This window comes from Onychostoma macrolepis, chromosome 11 (assembly GCF_012432095.1).
Source record: "Onychostoma macrolepis isolate SWU-2019 chromosome 11, ASM1243209v1, whole genome shotgun sequence".
In the NCBI taxonomy this organism is placed as follows: domain Eukaryota; kingdom Metazoa; phylum Chordata; class Actinopteri; order Cypriniformes; family Cyprinidae; genus Onychostoma; species Onychostoma macrolepis.
The window spans coordinates 7,695,008-7,719,098 of record NC_081165.1 but is presented as its reverse complement, the minus strand read 5'-3'; the positions used below and the strand labels follow the sequence as shown (position 1 = coordinate 7,719,098).

General features: G+C 41.9%; 1 protein-coding gene across 1 annotated transcript in view; it reads right to left on the bottom strand.

Moving 5' to 3' along the window:
- The window catches only part of LOC131549240 (NACHT, LRR and PYD domains-containing protein 3-like), a 97,420-nt gene that overhangs the window by 71,642 nt on the left and 1,687 nt on the right, over positions 1-24,091 (bottom strand). The window contains exons 3-4 of the mRNA XM_058791240.1: positions 21,934-22,047; positions 19,781-21,607 (exon numbers count right to left, since the gene is read on the bottom strand). Of these exons, the coding sequence (XP_058647223.1) occupies positions 19,781-21,607; positions 21,934-22,047 (1,941 nt within the window). The remainder of the gene's footprint in view (positions 1-19,780; positions 21,608-21,933; positions 22,048-24,091) is intronic.

The following is a 24,091-nucleotide window of genomic DNA, read 5'->3' as shown; positions in this document are numbered from 1 at the left end:
CATAAGTCCATGGGGGAGTGGAGGGCGGGAGGAGCCAGGGAGGAGCCCGGAGCAGGAGGAGCCAGGTGACAATCCAGAGGCCAGCCAGGATGGCGGCCCACGGTGGAGCTGACGGTGGGAGGAGCCATGGTGGAGAAGGGGCCGACGACACCTGGGGGCCAACTGACGGAGACTGAGCTGCTGGAGGTGGAGACCCAGGTGGAATGGATCAGACGGAAAGCCGGGGCGAAACTGAGGATCCGGAGGGCCGAGGCAGAGCTGAAGGCTCAGGTGACTGAGGCAGAGGCGGGGATCTGGAAGACCGCGGTGAAGCCGGTGCGACAGAGGATGAAGGTGGAGCTGGAGGGAAGGAGGAGCCTGACAGAGCCGGAGGAATGGAGTGATGAGGCAAAGCCAGAGGAGTGGAGTCCCGAGGCAGTGGATGGTCGACGACTGACCAAGGCGGAGCCGGAGGGACGAGGGAGCCTGGTGGAGCCAGTGGGATGACGGGCAACGGTGGAGACGAGGGAGCTAGGAGCCGAGGTGGAGCTGATAGGTCGGAGGACCGAAGTGTAGTCCAAGGCTCGGAGGCTGGAAGTGGAGACAGGGGATCCGCATGTCTAGGCGGAGCTAGAGACTGGAAGTCCCGAGGCGGCAGAAAAGAGCGCATGGCAGGCGCTGACTGAGGGTGAGCTGAGGGACTGACAGGCATCAGTGGAGCTGGAGGCAAGGAACCAGCTGGTTTGAGAGGAGGCAGGAGAGGGAGACTGGGAGGGAACACAGGAGGACTTGAGCTGGACGGAACCAGTGGAGACACAGGAGATTCAGGGCTGGACGGAACCAGTGGAGACGCAGGAGATTCAGGGCTGGACGGAACCAGCGGAGACGCAGGAGATTCAGGGCTGGACGGAACCAGCGGAGACGCAGGAGATTCAGGAGCACAGGTTAGTACTTCTCCAAACCAGCCTATCAGGTCCATCTGGAAGATGTCCAGGAGTTCCTCTTTATAACTCCCAGAAACCAGATGCAGCTCACCCTCAGTCGTAGGAGTGTGGGCGAGGCTTCCCTCCATGCCCTCGTACACCACCAAAACTCCCTCGAAGACGGATGATGTTGCCGGCTCACGCACTTGGTTAGAGGATGTTTGAGGCTCAGTCGCAGCGGGCTCAGGCTCTCCGTCTGCAGTGGGCTCAGGCAGTATCTCCGTATAGCGGGGTGACGGCTGGCTGATCTCTGGTTCGGGAGTGGGGTTGGAGATATCCTCCTCTGAGGGGCTGACGGAGAAAAACAGTCCATTATTCTCCAGCACCTACTCCACACAAGCGGCGAAATCCTCTTTGGGACCGTTCACTGGCAGGCGTGCCTTACACCGCTCACTCAAACTGGAGATGTAGAAAACACAGAGCGAGCGGTCCGGGAAGTGGGTAAGGCACGCCAGATCGAGGAAGTCCCTGGCATGGTCCTCCAGCAAACGGTCCATCTGCTCCAGGCACAGGACTTGGATGGCTGACAAGGCCATTCCGGGAGAGGAAACAAAAAACAAACAAACAAAAAAAAAAACAGAAAGAAAAACGCCGCTTAATTACTCACTTTAAAGGTCTGCTATTCTGTTACGGTGTGCTATACTAATGAGGCACACGACGAGGAGTAAAGTCCAAACAGAGTCTTTTTAATAATAATCCATACAAGAAACAGAAACAATCCAGGAACGAGGGGTAGCAAACACACAGATAAAATAATAGCAGACAAGGAATCAGGGGAGAACACAGGCTTTAAATACTCAAAGTAATCAAGGGGAAACAGAAACAGGTGAGCTAATTAACTAATCAGGGAACTAAGGAAACTAGGTCAACGATGAACATCACACAGGCTACCTGGCATTTCCATAGTGTATATTGTTTATGTGCTCTGAAGAAAAAAATTAAATTAAATTAAAACATTTAGAAATTCTGGGTTATTTCTCTCAGCAGATCTTCTTCCAGAAACAGAAAGTAGCCGGGATGAACTTTGTTTGGAAGGACTTTGTTTGTTCATGCAGAGGTGATGTGGGCGTTTACATTGGCGCACGCCTCACGTGAATGTTTTGAATTTGAAAAGCGTGATCGGCGCGTGGGCGTGACCGCATTAAATATAATGAGTTGAGACGGGAAAACTGGACATTGCGCTGGTTTCATACGGATTACTTTAACTGAGAATATTTGTTTTGGACATTACTTACTTCATTGAAAAATAGACATTTCAAGCTTTCTATGCATATATTTCTCATGTATTTGAGACGAGTATTTGCGGAGATTCATGTTGTTTCATTTACGTGTCTGTGAAGAGAGCTGACAGAGACAGAGCCGGCAGAGAACGCACCCTGTTTATTTTCTGTATTTTTAAAAGCACATTGTTTTGTTGTTATTATGACTATACACAAATAAAAGTAGACCCTTTGCAGTTTCAAACGATACCTCATTCTTATCTGTACGATCAAAACTCATGGAATATTTTTAGCTCTTTTTGTGGTCACAAAGAAAATACGAGACAGACCGCACTGGTGCGGGCTTCAACCCCAGGGGGTTAAGCCTCTCATTAAAAAAAACAGAACTTGACCCCAAAGAATTAATTAATTACAGACTGATTTCGAATCTCCCTTTTCTGTCAAAGATATTAGAAAAGGTAATATCATCACAACTATGTTCCTTCTTAGAGAAAAATTATATATGTGAGGATTTCCAGTCAGGTTTTAGAACATATCATAGTACTGAGACTGCTCTCATTAGAGTTACAAATGACCTGCTTTTATCATCTGATTGTGATTGTATCTCTCTATTAGTGCTACTGGATCTTAGCACCGCGTTTGACACTATCGACCACAACATTCTTTTAAATAGACTAGAAAATTATGTTGGCATTAGAGGAAGTGCACTGGCATGGTTCAAATCGTACTTATCTGACTGCCATCAATTCGTGGCAGTAAATGAAGAGGTATCATACCAATCACAAGTGCAGTATGGAGTACCTCAAGGCTCAGTACTTGGCCCCTTACTTTTCACGCTTTACATGTTACCCTTGGGAGATATCATTAGGAAACATGGTGTTAGCTAACTTACCAATTTTCAAAACTAACAGAATGTATAGTTGATATCAAAAACTGGATGACTAGCAATTTCTTACTACTAAATTCTGAAAAAACAGAGGGGTTAATTATTGGACCAAAAAACTTTTGCATGTAATAACCTAGATCACTGTTTAATACTTGATGGCTGCTCTGTAAATTCTTTGTCATCAGCTAGGAACCTATGCGTACTTTTTGATAGCAAACTTTCCTTTGAAAAACATGTTTCTAGCATTTGTAAAACTGCATTTTTCCATCTTAAAAATATATATCTAAATTACGACCTATGCTCTCAATGTCAAATGCAGAAAGATTAATTCATGCTTTCATGACCTCGAAGCTAGATTATTGTAATGCTTTATTGGGTGGTTTTTCTGCAGGTTTAATAAACAAACTCCAGATGGTTCAAAATGCAGCAGCTAGAGTTCTTACTAGAACCAGGAAGTATGACCACATTAGCCCGGTTCTGTCAACACTGCACTGGCTCCCTATTAAACATCGTATACATTTTAAGATCTTACTAATTACCTATAAGGTCCTGAATGGTTTGGCACCTCAGTATTTGAGTGAGCTCTTATTACACTATAGTCGTTCACATCCGCTGCGATCTCAAAATTCTGGCCATTTGATAATACCTAGAATATCAAAATCAACTGCGGGCGGGAGATAGTTTTCCTATTTAGAGCCCAAACTCTGGAACAATCTACCTAACACTGTTCGGGAAGCAGACACACTCTGTCAGTTTAAATCTAGATTAAAGACCCATCTCTTTAACCTGGCTTACACATAATACACTATTGCATTTCTATAACTCAAATCTGTTAAAGGATTGTTAGGCTGCATTAATTAGGTCAACCAGAACTGGGAACACTTCCCAAAACACCCGATGTACTTGTTACATCGTTAGAAGAATGGCATCTACGCTAATATTAGTCTATTTCTTTCTTATTCCGAGGTCACCGTAACCACCCAGATCCAGACTGTATCCAGATCAGATGGTCACTGCAGCCACCCGGATCCAGTCCGTATTCAGATCAGATGGTGGATCAGCACCTAGAGATGACCTCTACAGCCCTGAACATCAACATAGACCAGGACACCTAGATGAGCCCTAGAGACTGATCCCCAATGAGGACCTTGTCTCCTAGACGGCCATCGGGACAAGTCCACAGGAACCAGATGAGTCCTCTGCACAATCTGACTCTACTTTAGCCTAGATTTAAACTGCCGATTTTGTCTGGCCAGAGGAGAATGACACTATTTCGACACACAATTTCCCCGTCTAAATACTGTAAAGCTGATATAAAGCCACCCAGCTTTATATCAAGCTGATATAAATTTGCATTGTTAAAAGCGCTATACAAATAATAGTGACGTGACTTGACTTGACTACTGGAATCACAGGGGAAAATCCACAACAGGAACACGGGAAACACACAACATCTAACCAGTAGACCTGATGAATACTAACTGAAAAGACTGGGGCTTTTAAACACAGGATAACGAGGAATAGACAGGTGCTGGGAATCAACTAATTTAACAGGGTACTGGAGTCATGGAGCACATGGGGAGGGAAAAGACAACAAAAACAGTCCAGAGGCGTGACTTTACTCCCCCCTCCCAGAAGGTGCGTCCCGCGCCGTAACAATTCCACCGGGGAGGGGGGAACAGGCAGACATAGTCCAGGGTGGTGATGAAATAGGAAGGAGCCAGGGAGGAAACAGGAGGGGCCCGGAGCAGGAGGAGCCCAACTGGACCCAGGCCAGCCATAATGTCGACCCACGGTGGAGCCGACGGAGTGAGGAGCCATGGAGGAGGAATGGCCGCCGACTCCAGGGTGCCGACCAACGGTGGCGGAGCAGGTGGTGGGGGAGCTCGAGGCAGATGCCAGGGGGATGCCGCGGATCTGGGGGGCCAGGGTGGAGCCGAGGGCTCTGTCGACCGAGGCGGAGGCGGAGATCTGGATATCCGCACCGTCGAGGGAGCTACCCAGATAGCAACAGAGTGTGGGACAAATCTGGCTTACATTCGGCACTTTTGTCTTAATTCTGGCAGTTTTTTTTTATCACAGTCTGGTGTGAAACAGCATTTGGCTGAGCTCTGGCTGGAGTCTGGCCAACCAAAAGAAACTAAGCAAATTGTGTCTATTTGGCTGAGCTGTGGCTGGATTTTGGTCCGCCAGAAAAAGGAAAATATTCGGCTGAGATCTCAATGGGTTTTGGTTAGCCGAAGAGTAAATAAAAGATCTCTGGCATGAATGTGATTTAGAGTAAAACAGACTTGTGTAAGATGTCTTCCTAATTTTATAATTAAAATGCGATGACGTAGTTTGAAATGCATCTTGGAAATAGTAGTTGATTTATATCTACGGCGTTAAATCCACTTCACAAAAAGGACTACTTTTCCCAGAGCACACCTCGAGACAAGAAGACGCGCACACCCCGCCTACCAGAGGACCCGGAAGTTGCGTAGCAGTCAGTCAGCCAATCACATTTGCCGACACAGTCTGGCGGTGAAATTCAAACTACCGCTCGAACTTTTGCGATTTGGTTTGGTCTTTTGGAGTTTTAATACATCAAGGAAAGTTAATTCTTCTTTTAAAATCTCAACTAACATGTAGATTTCACCCATTCCTCTACAGTGCGTCACTTGATTGGCTTTTTGTTCGTATTTAACTCTTTTCTGTCATTGGATTTCATTTGTTTTAATGTTAAGGTGCTACAATTATTCTCAATCCCCATTTACAGTGCATAATGGAAAACATCACGTGGTCTTACAGTGAGTGAAGAAAACGTGAAAAAGGGCTGTTAAAAGAGTCAATAAGATGTTTGAATCTGGGGGAAAAGGAATTAATTGGAATTAAAAAGTATTGCAAATGGAGATTGTGTGCTATGCTTGGACACAATCTACACAAGTATGACAACTAAGAGTCATTCATAACTACTTTTCTGTATTGGCCTTTATATTATATTTTATTTTTTATTTTTTTTATAAATAAGTTGTTTATTCATATTTGTGTTTTGCTTGCAGAAATCATGTGCCACACAGTCAGCTTTGTTGACACTGAAGAAGTTGAGGTTGTGCCTACAATCTGGGTGAAGGATGGTGTGTGTTTATGGCCTCCATACAAACACTTAAATCAGTTTGTCTGCATATAAAGTTCAAATTATATATACTGCAAGTATGTATACACCCTTTCTGTATACAGTATGTTTAATTTAAATGGCTAAATGGTAGAAAACTTTTCAGATTGTTCTGATTTTTACATTCTATCTTTCATAGATAATTACAGTGAAGCATGCTGGAAGCTCTTGCAGAACACACCGATCTCCAGTCAGACTCACTGATGCCACCAAAACGCAAAATAAAGTAAGATTGTGTGTATTATGTAGTTCCTTGACACAGACCTGTCTTTGTATCATTGTGCAATTTAACAAATTGACATGCACATTTCTTTTTTAACTGCAAAAAATGAATATTTTGCTGAATAGTATATTCACATGAACATAACACCCTCGCTTTATAAATGTATTAATCATTAAATTTCTTGCCTTATCTAAAGATGAAACAAGCGCCTACAGGATGAATGAGACACTGATGAGGAGGCCACCACACCCCTAAAAAATTGTTATGGAGCAGCAGAGGAACATCATAAAGATGGTGCAAGATCTCAAATCAAACAATGTTCTTGACATCACAGAATCTAACCATTTAAGTCCAAAACGGTTTCCAATTAAAGGCGTAAGGTCTTTAATTTCCTTGGAAAGTGATCTTCAATCATGTCTGGAAACAAGATAAAAAGTGGTAGGTAACAGTCTCAGTTATGATCTGGTTGTAATTACTGTTATAAGTAAATAGTGTGTGTGATCAATCTTAGTGTTTTGGCTTAATAGTGACAGCATGCTTAAAAATTATTTCAGGTACTTGAACTTGGATTGCTGGCAGTGTTAATTTTGGCAGGCATTTTTGATTTAGTCTTAGTCTTTATCTTGAGATGAAAATGCTTAATAGTCTTAGTCACATTTTAGTCATTTGAGTCTTTCATAGTTTTAGTCTAGTTTTAGTCGACGAAAATTCATTGTATTTTTTGTCAACTTTTAGTCATTACTTTTAGTCAGAGTCCGTTAACAACATTTATTTTGGTAGCTATTTTATATGTAGCATTCAAACAAAAATAGGCATCAATTCTTCTCTCTTCAGACCAAATCAATTAAGCTTATGAGAAATTTGAATCAAGGATTGAATTTGGAAAAATTGGAATACATTTTCATTTTTTGGTAGAAATACAAATTAAACTAATTTTTCAGATACAGTAGCTTTACTTAATTATACATTTATTTAACATCTTTTGTTGGTTAACATTTATGACATGGATAGGAATGCTGTCCCTTTAAGACGGAAGGCATGCATGTAATACTGACACACATTCAGTTTTCACCCACCTGTTTACGCTCACTTAAGCCATAACCGACTGTATTTACGTGAGATACTCTGACTCTACACAATAGACATTTGAACTGCTGTGTGTGTATTTGAGCGCTAAGAACTGATCGTGCGCTGTATGAGAACTGAAGAAGTGGAGCGTGCGCGAGAGAGAGCACTTCTATCAGCGCGATTCCGCCGATCCGCCGTCATTAACTTTAAGTTTATCGATAACGAACTGTGACTCCCGGGAAAAAGGGACGTCTGGTCACTCTATCCCTAAAAAAAACCCTTCAGGTGCTGAGGCCATGGTTTCAGATCGCTAGTTCGCGTTTTGGTAGCCTATCCGTCCGTTGCGGCTGCCATACTGAGACTAGATATAAACGCCCCTCATCTGATTGCAATCCAATGACAGAGACGCACATTTTGAAAGACAATACAGTTAATTTAGCCTATAGGATGTATTTTGAATGTCCGGTAGTCCTCAAATAACATTTTAGTCCCGTCTCTTCTTGTTAATGAAGACGCGGCATAAATTTCGTCATAGTTTTTATCATCAGATATTAATTTTAGCTCGTCAACGTCTCGTCTTGACGATTCGTTGACGAATATTTTTCGTCTTTGTCTTCGTCGATGAAATTAACACTGATTGCTGGGCAACGAAAAAAAAAAAAAACACTGAATAAAATGAGAAAACAAACGGAGGGGAAAACAAAGAGGTTACAGTGTTGGTCGGGTCTTCTGTTACGATTTGCTGTGGGAGGAATGATGGAGATGCGGAGAAACGTTAACAGTCTTTAATACTGGAATCACAGGGGAAAATCCACAACAGGAACACGGGAAACACACGACGTCCAACAAGTAGACCCGACAAACACTAACTGAACAGACTGGGGCTTTTAAACACAGGATAACGAGGAACAGACAGGTGCGGGGAATCAACTACTTTGACAGGGAAGAACTGGATCATGGAGCACATGGGGAGGGAAAACACAACAAAAACAGTCCATGGGTGTGACAATACTGTAGCGTTAACATAAAATAAATGTGCTCTATTATTTATATTCAAGTGTTTGTACGCAAAAGTAATAATGCGCATGCATGACAGGGAGGCGCCCGAGTGATCACTTGAATTTTTTCCTGATAATGAAATAGCTTAAAATTGGGGTACCTCACATACATGAAAAATATATATACAGAAAGCTTAAAATGTCTACTTTTAAACAAACCAATTCAAAAGAAAGCAAATACTCCCTGATCTTGTAATCTGTATGAAGGTTGCATTTCTCTCTAAAGGCGCGTCCAGTAGACTACTGTGGAGATGATAGTCAGCACCGTGAATCTTGCAGCCGACAAGAAAACATTTGTTTATTAATAAATACCCTCACGGACGTAAGAAATCAGCTGGAGCGACTCACCGAGAAGATGACGGATATGGAGGACAGGTGCAGGAGGAACAACGTACGACTGGTGGGGCTGCCAGAGGGGCTGAGGGATCCGACGGCTGGTTTCCTCAGAGTTCATCTTCCCAAGTGGATTCCTTCCTTGAGGGGCCGTGACATTGAGATTGACCGGGCGCACGCGTGTATGACGGAGGAGAGGATCCGATCGGCCGCGCACTCTCATCTTCCGTGTACTGAGATGGCATGACAGATCAGATATCCTGAAGGGTGCTCGACAGGCCTATCCGGTGAAATGCGCACAGAACAATGTCACACTACTAATTTTTCCCGACTTTAGTCCAGCTACAGCGATCAGGAGAAAGGCATTTGGTCCGGTTTTGAAGAAGATGACAGCGCTTGGCCTCCAGCCCTTCCTCATCTATCCGGCGGTGGTTAAACTACGGCACAAAGGGGAACAGAAAAGCTTCGATTCCCCTCAGAAAGCGGAGGATTTTATCAACTCCCTTTCTCAGCAGAAGTCATATGCCACGGCTCTGCGGGGCGGCGACGGGGGAACGGCGGCCGCTGTCTCTCCGGTCCAACGGAAGGAACTCGATGGCCGGGATGGACATGGCCCTAGCTGCCCAGTAGGGGATGGTGGTAGGATGGACATGGACGCTTGCTAACTCAATTTTTTGCTTTTTCTTCTCTCCTCTCTACTACCGAGATATTGTCCCTATATATCCGGTACAACGATCTCGTTGCTGGTAAGACTGACACTCCTTTTTTCTCTCTCTCTTTTTGTAGGGGACTAATTGAGAGTAGGTTTAATTAAAAATATTTTTGGCTGTGTGGGCCTTTCGGGAGACATGTCTTGCGTTGGAGTGGAGCAGTCACGAACCATCACTATTTTTGTTGCTCAGTCAGACCTATGTTCTCGGTAATGTGCGGTCTGAGTTGTTCCTTGTTTATGGTTGTTGGTTGTTCAGGTTTTTATGTTGTTTTTACTTTTTACAACAGACATTTATACTGTTATTTATTTTATCTTATTTCTAAAGGGATTTTTCATCTAGGAGGTTGGTATCTAAAATGCACATCAGCGTTTACATGCTTACAGAATGGAAGTGCTTCTGTTTTTCATTTATTGATTACAATTTTGGGATTATGAATATTCAATGCATACTCTAAATATTTTATCACTGAATGTGAATGGTTTAAATTCTGCTGTTAAACGAACCCGTGTGTTAGAATATTTACACCGTAAGTCTATTTCCTGTGCCCTAATTCAAGAGACGCATTTAAAACAGTCTGACGTGGCACGTTTTCAGAATAAATATTATAAATTAGCGGCTTTTTCCTGCGCTCAAAATAAAACTAAGGGGGTGCTTATCCTTGTTAATCGAAAGTTAAATTTAACAATTGAACACCTTGGTAGTGATGAGAAGGGTAGATTTGTTTTATCCGATGCAAAATATTGGTCGATGCATTGGTCTCTATTTACGGTCCGAATGAGACAGACAGTGCGTTCCTTACAGAGATTTCCAAAACATTACTTGAGCAGACTGACTGCCCATTAGTTGTGGGTGGTGATTTTAATGCTGTCATAAATCCTGCTTTAGATAAATCTCAATCTGATACAACAGCCAATCCATCTTCTAAATTACTGAATAAATTCATCACGGAGCTCAACTTAATCGATCTTTGGAGAATTCAGAATACTAAAGCTAAGGACTTCACTTTTTTTCTAATAGACATAAGACTTTCTCTAGGATAGACTACATATTTCTCAGCCCATCTTTAATTTCGTCAATTCCTCCATTTCTATATTACCAATTTTATTATCTGATCATTCTGCTGTGTTGTGCAGTGTTCCTCTCCGATGTTAAAGCCAAGTCCCTAGATGGCGCTTTAACATATCATTATTAAGTAATCAGACTTTCATTACTTCACTAAAAGAATATATTAAGGAATTTCTTGAAATCAATATGCCCTCTGATGTGGATCCTCAAATAATGTGGGAATCGACTAAGTGTGTCATACGAGGATTCTGTATATCTTTCTCTTCTACTCTTGCCAAAGCGAAAACTCACCAGTTTACACAATTAGAAAATAAAATCCAATCATTGCAAAACCTACAAAAACAACATTTTACTGATCAACAGGCTACACAGTTGTCCTCTTTAAGAAAATTCCCATTGCCGCTGAGTCTTCAAGTGGCTCGTTTGTACTGTCACGGGACGGGAGAGACGAAGACTCAAATGCTGGCAAAAGGAATTTTCTTTATTTACAAATTACAAAATAAACCAAAACACAAATGAAACCACCCCGAAGGGGAAAAAGCCAGAGTAAACACAACCACTGAAAACAAGACATACACAAGGCACAGGGCAGACATAAGTCACAGGCATACCTGGCACAAAAGTGAGACAAACGAGCCCCGAACAGAAAACACAGGAAGCCTAAATAGGGACGGCAATCAGGAAAACAGCTGGGGCAAATTAATCAATAATGAGGTGAGTGGAGTTTGGGGAATAGAATCCAGGAGACAGTGACCTCTGGTGGTGAGAGGGAGAAACGCAGGACCCGGACTCCTGACACACATAACATGAACTAATCACCGACATTGGAGAAACTCGAATAAGGAGTATAAATACACACATGGTAAATGAGGGAACTAAACAGGAACAGCTGGTCAAGGATTAACTAATCAGAAACCATAGTAACTAATGAGAGCTCATAACAAACATGACAAGAACTTAACTAAACTAAACATAATCGTGACAATTATATTGTATATAATACTGGTCAGTCCTCTGTCTGTTTGATAATACCTAGAATATCAAAATCGACTGCGGGCGGCAGATCCTTTTCCTATTTAGCACCCAAACTCTGGAACAATCTACCTGACACTGTTCGGGAGGCAGTATTGTCCGTATCCTGCCCAGATGGTCACTGCAGTCATCAGATCCAGTTCGTATTCAGATCAGATGGTGGATCAGCACCCAGAGACAACCTCTACAGCCCTGAACGTCAGCGGAGACCAGGACACCTAGATGAGCCCCAGAGACAGATCCCCGGTGAGGACCCCGCCACCTAGACATCCATCGGGAAAAGACCACTGGAACCAGTTGAGCCCTTACAATCTGACTTTGATGCAGTTGGAACAAACTGCTGGTTCGTCTGGCCAGAGGAGAACTGGCCCCCCGACTGAGTCTGGTTTCTCCCAAGGTTTTTTTCTCCATTCTGTCACTGATGGAGTTTTGGTTCCTTGCCGCTGTCGCCTCTGGCTTGCTTAGTTGCGGACACTTAATTTCCAGAGATATCGCTGACCTGATTGACACTATTTAAACTGAACTGAGCTGGACGATGACATCACTGAATTCAATAATGAAATGCCTTTAACTAAAAATTGAGAGTTTAACCCTTTAGGTGCCAGGGTTTTTTTGGAAAAATTCTGGATTTTAACATCAATATTTCAAAAGCTTGTGGCTTGAAAGGGCTTAAAGGTACAGATCTTCTGTAAATTAGAAAAATGTTGGGCATGACCTAAAGTTTATGTGGGGTGTAAATATACTCATCTAATTTGCATATTATGATGTCATCAGGGGGCGGCCCTCTTGAATTTTATAATATTCAGGAAATAGTAGATATTGGATTGATATTTGATATTTTTTGTCTTTTTATCCTCATTCCAAATGATCAGAAAAGAGGAAACCAACAATAAAACAGGAGAAAGTACTAAATTATTACTATATTACTATACTATATAGTAGTAAAACGCATGTGATCAGTAGCCTACTTTTTGATCAGTTCATCAGTAATATTCAGGAAATAATAGATACTGAATGGATGTTTGAACTTGCATGTTTTTTTTTGTTTTTTTTTTGTCTTTTTATCCTCATTCCAAATGATCAGGAAAAGAGGAAATCAACAGTAAAACAGGAGACAGTAGTAAATTATTACTATATTACTGTGCCATAGTAAAATAAATGTGCCTATTTTTTATCAGTTGACCAGCTATCTGCCCAATCAGGTATCTAGGTGACAGTTTATAGTTCTTGAGAGTATGGTACCTCTCATTGCATGGCACAGCACACAGACCTACCCCACACTGACTGCACCTGTACTGTCTGCCGGCGGCCCTTTGAGCGTGCGCGCGCGATCAGAAAGACGCTATCCGACTGATCATCAGCAACGTGATGCCTCTCCTATGGACACTAAGACCACGTCCACCCCTGCCACCCCCATCCCCGTTGGGCAAAGGGTCTAAATGATCACTTGATGGTGCTTTGTGAACACTCTCGCCTTTTACGGCGGCACCAATGTGCTGCAAAGATGTACCGGGAGATGCGCGAACATTAGACGACCGATCGTCATTTCCAAAAGGCAAATATTCCCCTACAGAGTCAGAATAGGCAAATAACATTTGCAACACATCCTCACGGTACAACTTTTTATTAGCCATTTGGCGATTTTCTCTGACAACTCTCACAATTTACTCAGACGCTATGAACTGAACTGCTTCCACATCAATGACACGATAGCTCACTTGCTCTGCTAATTCCTCGAACAATTTTGGTCTAGAATCGAAGTACTACATGTCTAGTGGTAGGGAATACAAATGAGATATTACACTATATTAGGAATTTTGCGACTTTGGCGCTTCGAGGGTTAATCTTGCCATTTTACATTATTGACACACTATTTTGATATTGTGCAGTTGCTTTGACACAATTTGTATTGTTAAAAGCGTTATATAAATAAAGGTGACTTGACTTGATTTGACTTGTCGTGTGTCTTGTGTTTCCCGCCCTCTTGTGTCCATATTTGGTCTTGTTCCTGTCCTTGTTCTATGTGATTATTAGTTTATTTTGTCTGGTCTACTCGTTACTCACCGGTGTTCCTGTGTGTCCCAGCCTTGCCTTGTCTTGCCTTGTCTGTTTTGACATTGTGACACTGTTTTGACTGTTGTATTTTGAGTTCATCCTCGTCTCCTCGTTCCTCCCTGCTGTGTGCACCGTGACAGAAGACCAGACCTACAAAGTAAGCGGTGCCCATTCACCACGTTTTGTTTTTCGTTTTTTGGAAAGTTTTTATTTTGGTTCCTGTTTGTGTGTCTGTCCCGCGCCATGGAAGTCACCGCTGGACAGACACACAGCAAGTCGGCGTGGGAGTTCGGAGGGATCACCACGAGTGCCGCGAGTCTGTTGGCCGCAAGCCCCTCCAGTCTGCCGCCATTCACAGGAGATCTGCCGCCGTCCGCCGCTCACCCAAGCCCGCCTGGAGTGCATGTGGCAAGCCCACCTGGAGCTCAAGCCCACTGGCCGCCGCTGACTCCTTCCCAGGTCCCGTGGATCCAGTTCACCAGTTTCGGCCAGGAGTGCCGTTCCCAGGTCCCGTGGATCCAGTTCCCCAGTTTTTGGCCAGGAGTGCCGTTCCCATTCCCGTGGATCCAGTCCACAGATCACGGCCAGGAGTGCCGTGCCATGTTCCAGGAGTCATGGATTTTTAAGTCTTGTCATGCCCACAGGAACTGTTTTAATCCATACGTCATGTCTTGTCCACTGAGACTCGTCGAGGGCTTCATCCTGTCGTGGAAGTGGAGGCGGTTGCTGAGGGACCCTGTGAGGGCCCCTGACTCCTTGTCATGCCCAGAAGAAGCCTCAGCTTCCAAGCTAGTCCAGGAGGGCTTCCTGTTCCTGTGGGCTGTCATGTTCCTGTGTGTTTGGCCTGTGGGCTGTCCTAATCCTGTTTGTTTCGCCCCTGAGTGCTCCTGATACCCCCTGACTGCCCCATGGAATTTTTTTGGTGGGGGTAGAAAGGTTCCGGTTGTAGTGGCCGGCCCGAGGGAGGAGGCCACGGCCACGAAGACCACCTGCCATGGCCTCCAGAGCTCCCAGCTCCGCCTTGGACCGTTCTGTGTGTTCCGCTCTGGAGGTCCCCGTCCTGTCTTCCTGTCCATGTCTGTCCTGAGGGGCCTCCAGAGTGCCCACCCCCCCTCCCCGGTGGTACTGTTACGGCGCGGGACGCGCCTTCCAGGAAGGGGGAGTCATGTCAGTCCTCTGTTGTGTGTCTTGTGTTTCCCACCCTCTTGTGTCCATATTTGGTCTTGTTCCTGTCGTTGTTCTATGTGATTATTAGTTTATTCAGTTCAGGTGTGTGTGTGTGTGTGTGTAATTATCTGTTATTGTCATGTGTATTTAGTTCCTGCCTGTTTAGTTAGATTTTGTCTGGTCTACTCGTTACTCCCCGGTGTTCCTGTGTGTCCCAGCCTTGCCTTGTATTGCCCTGTCTGTTTTGAGTTCATCCTCGTCTCCTCGTTCCTCCCTGCTGTGTGCACTGTGACAATACTCTGCCGTTGCAAAAATTGCAAAAGCCAAACCAAACGAGGCATTTATCCTAAAACAGACACTTTGCCTAAACCTGCTCTGCAAGTTTGAAACGCTCATCAGACGCTCTCCATATGAAAGAGCAAGCGATTCACACATTTATTTCAAACCCCCATGATGAAGCTATACAGAACAACCCCCAAACCCCAACCCCCCTCCTGCTGGACTGAATTAAGTCACACAACTGGTTGCTCAGTGTAAAATAGACATGCTCTATCAAAAAGAAAAAAAAATGGTGTAACATAAACCAGCGAACTGCAGAATACACACATCTGTATTAATCATTTTATAGCCTATATTATTTTTTAGTATTAAAAAAAACACAGCAATCCGGGATTTGAACCTGTGTCCCTGAAATCACTGTCTAACCTTTTACCACTGGACTATGGATTAACTTGATAAACCAACTTCCCTTTTCCATTGCGTGTTTTGCTCTTCATTCATCTCACTTCGCAATAATAAAAATAACAGTGGCATCATGCAGATAATTCTTGTGTGTTTATTATAGTGCAACGAAGCCGTGTTCAAATGCTGATTTTATATAGGCCTAATCATTTTCTTTTCCATAATGAAATGGACTGCCGGTGAGCACGCTGCTTTTTGATTCTGCTTTTGATGAATAGCCTACAGCAAAACTGACTTATAGCACCGTTTATTCTTCAACCTCACATAAAAAGTATTAATGGAACAAAAACACATTTTTGCTGTAATAATAACTACGACTTTTTAAAAGTCATTTCCTATGAACCAAAGCACGATTATATATTATTAACATCTTACTGTCATTATTAGCCCTTCATGGTTCCAGTCTTACATGTATTCTGTAGCTTATTGTGAATATAAACCATCAGTTTCGGACACGGCAAAGTTAAACTGCACCTGCTTTTAGAGCTTGGCATTTCAGCCCGAGCTCAACGCGTCCCTGTTCATGCAGACAGAGATGGCAAAAAGTGCATCCTGTTTGTTTTCTCTATTTTATAAAAGCAAAACGTTTTGTTGATATTGTGAGTGCACACAAAAATAAGGGTAGACCATTTACAGTTCCGAATAAATTATTAGTCTTATCTGTTTGAGCAAAAATGTAAACAACTAGCAGTCATCAAGAAGCAAACATAATATGGTGGTAATTCGTGGTGTCGTGGTAATTAATAGGCTAATTAATTAAATTAAATTATGTAATTTAAAATTACATAAAGTAGCCTACCTAAAGGCTTTTATGCGTTTTTCCTACATAAAAATAAAGGGATTTAATATTGATAATAACATTGAAGACATTGTATTCCTTAAAGATAAGGTTTTAATAGTTTTAGTAGTAGTAGTCTATTACGTTCTGCCCAATGTCTTCAAGTGAAACCGAACTTTTATTTTGACGGGTTGCCTTGAATACCTTTACATTTCTGTGTATATGATATGAGGATAGTTTTTCTCAAATGAAACGCTCGAATGCTCATGAAGTAACTCTCAGAGCAGTTCTGGAGATGTTGTTCGTGTATTTATGTCCTCATTTAGTGAGACGACAGACGTTAATATCACCGCAAGCGCTTCTGTATGAGTAAACAAACCCGTGCGTCTGCGCCATACATTAACACAGAGACACGCAGAAGTCATATTTAAATAGACGTTTTGCGGCTTAATATTTACAAATAGGAGTGGGAGTGTGCTCACTTGTGTGTGCGCTTACGTTTGTTTGTGTGTGTGTATGTGTGTGCACATACACACACACCTATTTCGTTCTCACTTTAATCCGCCTGCCCCGGTTCCTCCCCCGCCGCGACTCGTAGATGGGGAACCTACCTATTCGGTCAATCGTATACTGGACTCTAGGCGGAGGGGACGCGGATTCCAGTACTTGGTGGACTGGGAAGGTTACGGTCCGGAGGAGAGAAGTTGGGTTCCTGCTAGGGACATCCTGGACCAGTCCCTTATCGATGATTACAATCGACAGGTAAGGGTGTCTGGGAACGCCAGGCGGCGTTCCTAGGAGGGGGGGTACTGTCACGGTTCATGGATTCACTGACTCGCCTTTGCTATGTGTGTGCGTGTTGTATGAATGGGCGCGGCTCATCAGCACGGCTCGTTATCGCTGATGAGTTGATCAGCGCCAGCTGTGTTGAATGAGAATGTCCTATATATTGTTTGTCACCTCGTCTTGTCTTTGTCAGATGGTTGTGGAGGTTCAGGTTCGACTCACAGTTTCTCTCCCTCGCTCCAGTTCCTGTGTTCCTGTTCTGAGATTCGCCTGCCTGTTCTGAGGATCGTCTGCGGTTCGTCCGTTGCGTTCTGCCCACGGAGTCCTGCGTTGCCGAGCCTGTTATTCTACTGTTGCCTCGTTTCTCACCTGCACTACCTCTTCTATTGTGTTTAATAAACACCTGTTCTCACTTGCTATTGAATCCGTGACTTTTTCCTTCGAGTCATGACACGTGCAGCCTTGTACAGAGGACAAACGGCCAAGGTCAGGATTTTTCTTTCAAAAACTTTATCCTGTAGATTAAAATGAAAGCCCTTAATACGACATAAGTAAATTGTGTAATTTTAATGGCTTTCATAATAACTGTTTAATAACCATAACATGCAGTAAGAGCCTTTGTATAAATTTAATTATTTTAATTATTATTATTATTGGTGTGCGTTTATTAGGCTGCAGCCTACGACTATCCCACGTTTTGAAATTAACCCTAATTTTCAAATGATTTTTAAGGATGTTATAATGTTATATTATAATGTTATTGTTGTTTTATTTCGTTATTTGATCTCCATTTACAAAACGAAATATCGTAATTTCAGTCAGTTTGTAAACTTTCTCTTTGCGCCACCTGGCGGTAGTTTCGTGAACAACTTCAGCACGTGACTGACTTGCAGTTAACGCCATGGCCCTGCGGCGGCGGAAGTAGTTATTTTGGTTGTCCACCTACTGTATGTCTTCCTCAGATGTAATGTTAGTTCTGTACTTCAGCATTGGGTAAAATAGCATTATAATCTCCTTTGTGGTAGAGAAAGTTGCTTACATGTAGGCTACAGGAAACAGCGAAGATGTTGAATGAAACATAAACACAATCAGCTTTTCCACGTTAGCTTTTATACTGGTCCCGATAATCAAAACTTCTACTTACCTTGCTCCATTTCTGCAGATCAGTTTTTGTGAATGAATGATTTAATCCACCTGTTGCTTTGGTCTTCATCAACAGCCGCTTGCACCACCTGCTGGTGAGCGACTGACAGCAGCTGGAGATTATGCATCGGTGCTCTACTGCTATTCCTGCAGTTAGCGCTATTCAACTTGCTTTTTTGTTTCAAAGACATATGGCATTATTTTTCTTCCATACCATTCCCTTTAAGAGCCAGTTGCGCTTGCGCCATGGCAGATTTGCTATTTACACGGTTGAATTTGCAAGCGCAAAGACTGAACACATCTCCAGAGAGGAAACAGAGCTGTTCATGCGCAAGCAAATAGGTAGCCTAATTCTGATACATGCAATGACTATCCATTATGACATGTAGGCATTTTTATATTCATGTACCCTACAGAATAATAATCTTTTACATTGTAATCCTTTAATTTTTAATATTTGGCATGTTTGTGTGCTGCTGCGCGTCCCTGTGTGTGTCATAAACAGAGTGTACACATGTTCTGGACCTGCCTATAGGCTCATATTACTAACGCGCTCTTTAAATAACAAAAAATGCTGCGCCATTGACTTTAGACCAGGTTTTAGTTGGTCAATGGCGCAGTCTATTTCAGTTTCCTCAAAATATTAACGCGCCAACAATGTGCCTGAACACACCTCGTATTCAGACAAGCATGCCCATGAGCGCACAAATTGACACAAATGCATTTGCTATTTAAATAACATGGTGCAGGACGTGAAAATGATAACTGTGTCGGGCTGAAACTAGCAAAAAACACTTGCGTCACGCCTGGCGCCGCATTTGCACTGGGTGTATGATAGGGCCCTCTGTCTTTACTCTTATCACAATAAAAGCACTTTTAATAAAGGCTCTGTTTGGAGTTCACATCTCTCTCTTCCTCTGAACTCACACAGTTATACTACAGCATGACTCTATCAGATGTTTTAGAATCTTTAAATATTACAAATTAGAAACTACACATAAAAAACGAAAGTATAGTATACTATGATATTTTTTAAAGCGAGGAAAAATAAGAAATCATGACAAAATCTCATTTTCCATTTCTTAAAATATAATTAAACACAAGTTGTCTTTCTATTTCTTATTCATTTTCAGATAGGATATCAAATTAGTAAAATGTACACAGATCTTCACGTAAACTCAAAAAACTGCATACATGACTTGAATTCTGATATAAGATTTGATTGTGACTGCTCACAACTATATTGATAAATGTTTTGTGAGGGAACAACTCTATACCAAGTTTTCTGATGCATGTTCATTTTGTTCTAATAGTGATTAGAGTAAGTTAACCTCACAAGTGTATAAACTTGACTGTGTGTGTTGAAACATTCAGTGTAATATAACAAAAGACTTACAGAGCTCTTGTGCAGTTGATGACAGCTGGTATGAGTCTTCTTCTACCCTCCTGTGTTGTGTTGTATTTCTTCAGATCAAACTCATCCATCACCTCCTCTGACATCTGAAGCATGTAGGCTATTGCTGAACAGTGAGCAGGAGTGAGTTTCTCCTCTGAGTGTTTTTCTGATCTCACAAACTCCTCAATCTCTCTGTAGAGAGTCTGATCATTCACTTCAAGAAGACATAGAAACAGATTGATGCATCTTTCAGCTGAGAGATCATCATTATTCTTGATTTCATTTTTAATGTACTGTGTGGTTCTCTTGATGGTTTGTGAGGTGTCCACCGTGTGTGTCAATAGATCCTGTAAGAGTATCTGATTGGACTCCATTGAGATGCCCAGCAAAAATCTCAAGAAAAGATCCAGATGACCAGTTTCACTCTCAAGAGCTTTATCTACTGTTTCTTTATGTAGAGTATGAACTAAATCAAAAAACTGTAAAGTGTCTTTAATTTTGATTACATAATAGTAAAACACATAGAAAGCAGCGAGAAACTCCTGAAAGCTGAGATGTATGAAGCAGTAGATTTTCCTCTGATGAATGATATATTCCTCCTTAAAGATCTCAGTACAGATGCCAGAATACAGTGAGGCATCAGTGATGTCTATCCCACACTCTCTCAGATCCTCCTCATAGAACATCACATTGCCCTTTATCAACTGTTTGAAAGCCACTTCAGCCAGTTTCACAATCACTTCTCTGTTGAACTGCAGAAGTCTCTCTGCATCATACTTCTGATTCTTCATATTCATCTGAATCAGCAGGAAGTGGATGTACATTTCAGTCAGAGTTTGAGGGATTTCTGTTCTCTCATTGTCATCTTTCAGGAGCTTTTGAAGCACAGTGGATGAGATCCAACAGAAGACTGGTATGTGACACATGATGTGGAGGCTTCTCGCTCTTCTAATGTGTGACATGATTCTGCTGGACTGATGCTCATCACTGATTCTCTTCCTGAAATATTCCTCCTTCTGAGCATCATCGAATCCCTGGATTTCTGTCACACGCGTGAAATATTTGAAGGGGATCTGATTGGCTGCTGCTGGTCTGGAGGTGATCCAGATGAGAGCAGAGGCAAGCAGTTCTCCTTTGATGAGGTTTGACATCAACACAGCCACTGATGAAGTGTCAGTCACATCACAAACTTTCTGAGCATCTGAAAACATCAGTGGAATTCTGTTTTCATCCAGACCATCAAAGATGAACACAACTTTACACTCCTCATAAATCTTTGCGTCCAGATCTTGAAGTTCAGGATGAAAGACCAGCAAAAGTTCATGAAGGCTGTAGCGATGATCTCGAATCAAGTTCAGCTCTCGAAATGGAAGCACAAACATGAAATCTACATCCTGATTGGCTTTTCCCTCGGCCCAGTCCAGAATGAACTTCTGCACAGAGACTGTTTTTCCAATTCCAGCGATGCCTTTAGTAAGAACACTCTTGATTTTCTCTCTTTGATATGGTTGAGCTTTAAAGATGTCATTGCAGTAGATTAGAGTGTCTTGTGAGTGTTGTGTTCTGGCTGTTTTCTCCATGTGTAAAACCTCATGTTCTTCATTCACTCCTTCACTCTCTCCCTCTATGATGTACAGCTGTGTGTAAATTCTGTTCAGGAGTGTTTGATTTTCTTGTTGTTTGATTCCCTCAAATAAACTCTCATACTTGTTCTTCATGATGGTTTTGTGTTTGTCTTCGACTGTCTGCAGAACATCATCCACTGATTCATGATGAGAATCCTGCTGCACGTCTGCACTCACATCATGTTTACCTCTAATGTTTGATCTATGGATAAATTATCAAGAGAAAATAAACAACAGATAGAAAAACACGTGAATGTAAAGGATGTAGTAAATCAATAAAATGTAAATGTAAAAAGTGTATTTTCTGTATTATCAATGTCTCACCATAGGTTCACTTCACGTTAGTGAAGTTAAAACGTTCAAGAATTCCTTTGGACTTTTACAAATTTTCTTTTGAATTTTACGTACAAAAAATAAAAAAGTATCTCAGCTCTCTCAAATCTTTCTGTGTAGATTAAGTTTGTTTTTGGCTGTCTCATTCCTATTTTACTACAGCAGTTTGATAAACTACTTCATGTTTATACTCACAGAGGTTCAGATGTTACTAATCCATCACTGAGTTCAGGTGGGACAGGCAACGATGTGTTACTCTTCAGAGACACAACACTGAGTTCTGGATGAGCTCCTTTCTGACGCTTTAGTCTAGAAATAATTCAGCATATAAAAACATAATCATTTAAAACACAATATGCCTGTCTTTATTATAAGCTAGGGATGCTCCGATACCTTGATCAGTATGGGGGTTTATATGAACCTGGAGTTTTTTCAACTCATTAAATGCATTCTAAGATAATGTTCTTTACACTGCATTCCAAATTATTATGCAAGTAACATATCAGTAAGATTTTGGTACAATAAACACTCACATTTTTGTTTTATTTCTCACATATTTTCAGATAACTGATATCAGTCTCAGACAGGTTTGTTCAATAGTTTGCCAGGCCTTCTTAGGTAAATGAAAAACCTACTTAAAGAGGTTGTTCACATTATTGAGCAAGTCACAGTTCTCATGCAGTTCTCAGTTCTCTCATGAGGAAGAAAGATCTTTCTGAAGATAAAAAGCATGAAACAATGCAACGTCTTGCAAAAGGTATGAAAACAACCAATATTTTGCGAAAAAAATGCTTTAAAAACTTTAAGAGAGATGTTGTTCCTGTGGCTCAGTGGTAGAGCATTGCGTTAGCAGCGCAAAAGGTTGTGGGTTCAATCCCCAGGGAACACACATACTGATAAAAAGAAAATGTATAGCCTGAATGCACTGTAAGTCGCTTTGGATAAAAGTGTCTGCTAAATGCATAAATGTAAATGTATTTGGAACCACCAAATGTTGACATCTGTGCTATAAGTATAGTAGAAACCTTTTGTAAAAACTTTATTTCTTCATGGTAAGGTTGACATTTGCATGGAACTGCCCTTCTGTCAACTAATTAAATGTATTAAAAGGGCAGCTGTAAAAAAAAAAAAACACTGCTAAACAGCAAACTGGTGTTTGAAGCTACTCTTTGTGTTCTCTGTGTGAGTTTTGGTTAGCGGCGGCTGAAACACAGATTTACACATAACTGCCAGCCTGCATGGAGAGGATGTTGAGACTCCAGTAGTTTCAAGTTATAGGTTTTGTAGCAAGGGCCCCGCCATCTTGCAGTACCACTGCCTGTGACATAGGGCTGCAAGATAAATCGCATCAAATATCATGCGCATCTCGTCAGTAAAATCAGTTCTGTGATTAGTAGCAAATCTCCATTACGTGCATTCAGATGGAGCGGCATTTAATACACAGAGCCGTAGATCACTGACAAGCTACGCAATATTGCATTCATAATCGCAGATGAATCGCCTTCGATTATGAACGTAATATTGCGTAGCTTGTCAGTGAACCACGGCTCTGTGTATTAATATTCAAGGCCATTGCCACTCCCTCGCATATAGACTTTTGATCACAAAACATGTCTTTAAAAATTTAAATCAATTTATTGTTTTCTGTGAATGAGTAAGCAGAATGATTTTCACATAATTTTGAAGTAAATATTCTAGGCTACAAGACTGATTACTCAAAAGTCTTATTCAGAACTATTTAGTGTGGGTTTTATGGCCTTATTTCAGCTACATTTTTTTCCCCAAAACTTACTAACCACGTTAGGGTTACGAATAATATATTTTTTTCTAAAAAATGCAAACATGTACATCCATCTTGGTCACGTAAGGGATAATCAATGGCTAGCTGGGCATTAAACGATTTGAATGCACTTCGCGGAGACAACCACCCTCCGCTGCACGTCGGGCGGTTCTTCGCCTCATTCAAATCATTTAATGCACAGCTAGCCGTTGATTATCCCGTTTATGCCATGGTCATTTGCCAGCAATCACATATTAAAGATGTTTGGTTGAGGATTAAAGAGGATTGATTCAGTTAGCCTTTGAAAGGGCCCCACTTTAAAAGCAGTGGATTGCCTTCTAATACAATGTATAGCCAGGATATTTATGAGAAATAACATTAAAATTTATTAATATAATTTTAATTGCTAGAAAGACGTGCTAAACAGACAGGTTTCAATTGCACATACAGCAATTTAAATGCTCTTTTTAAGCACAATATGTGTCCATTCTTGTTACAGATGCCCAAACTGCGATAAAAGTTTATGCCACTAAGTAAACATATGAATCAATCACTATAGTGATGACACCGTTC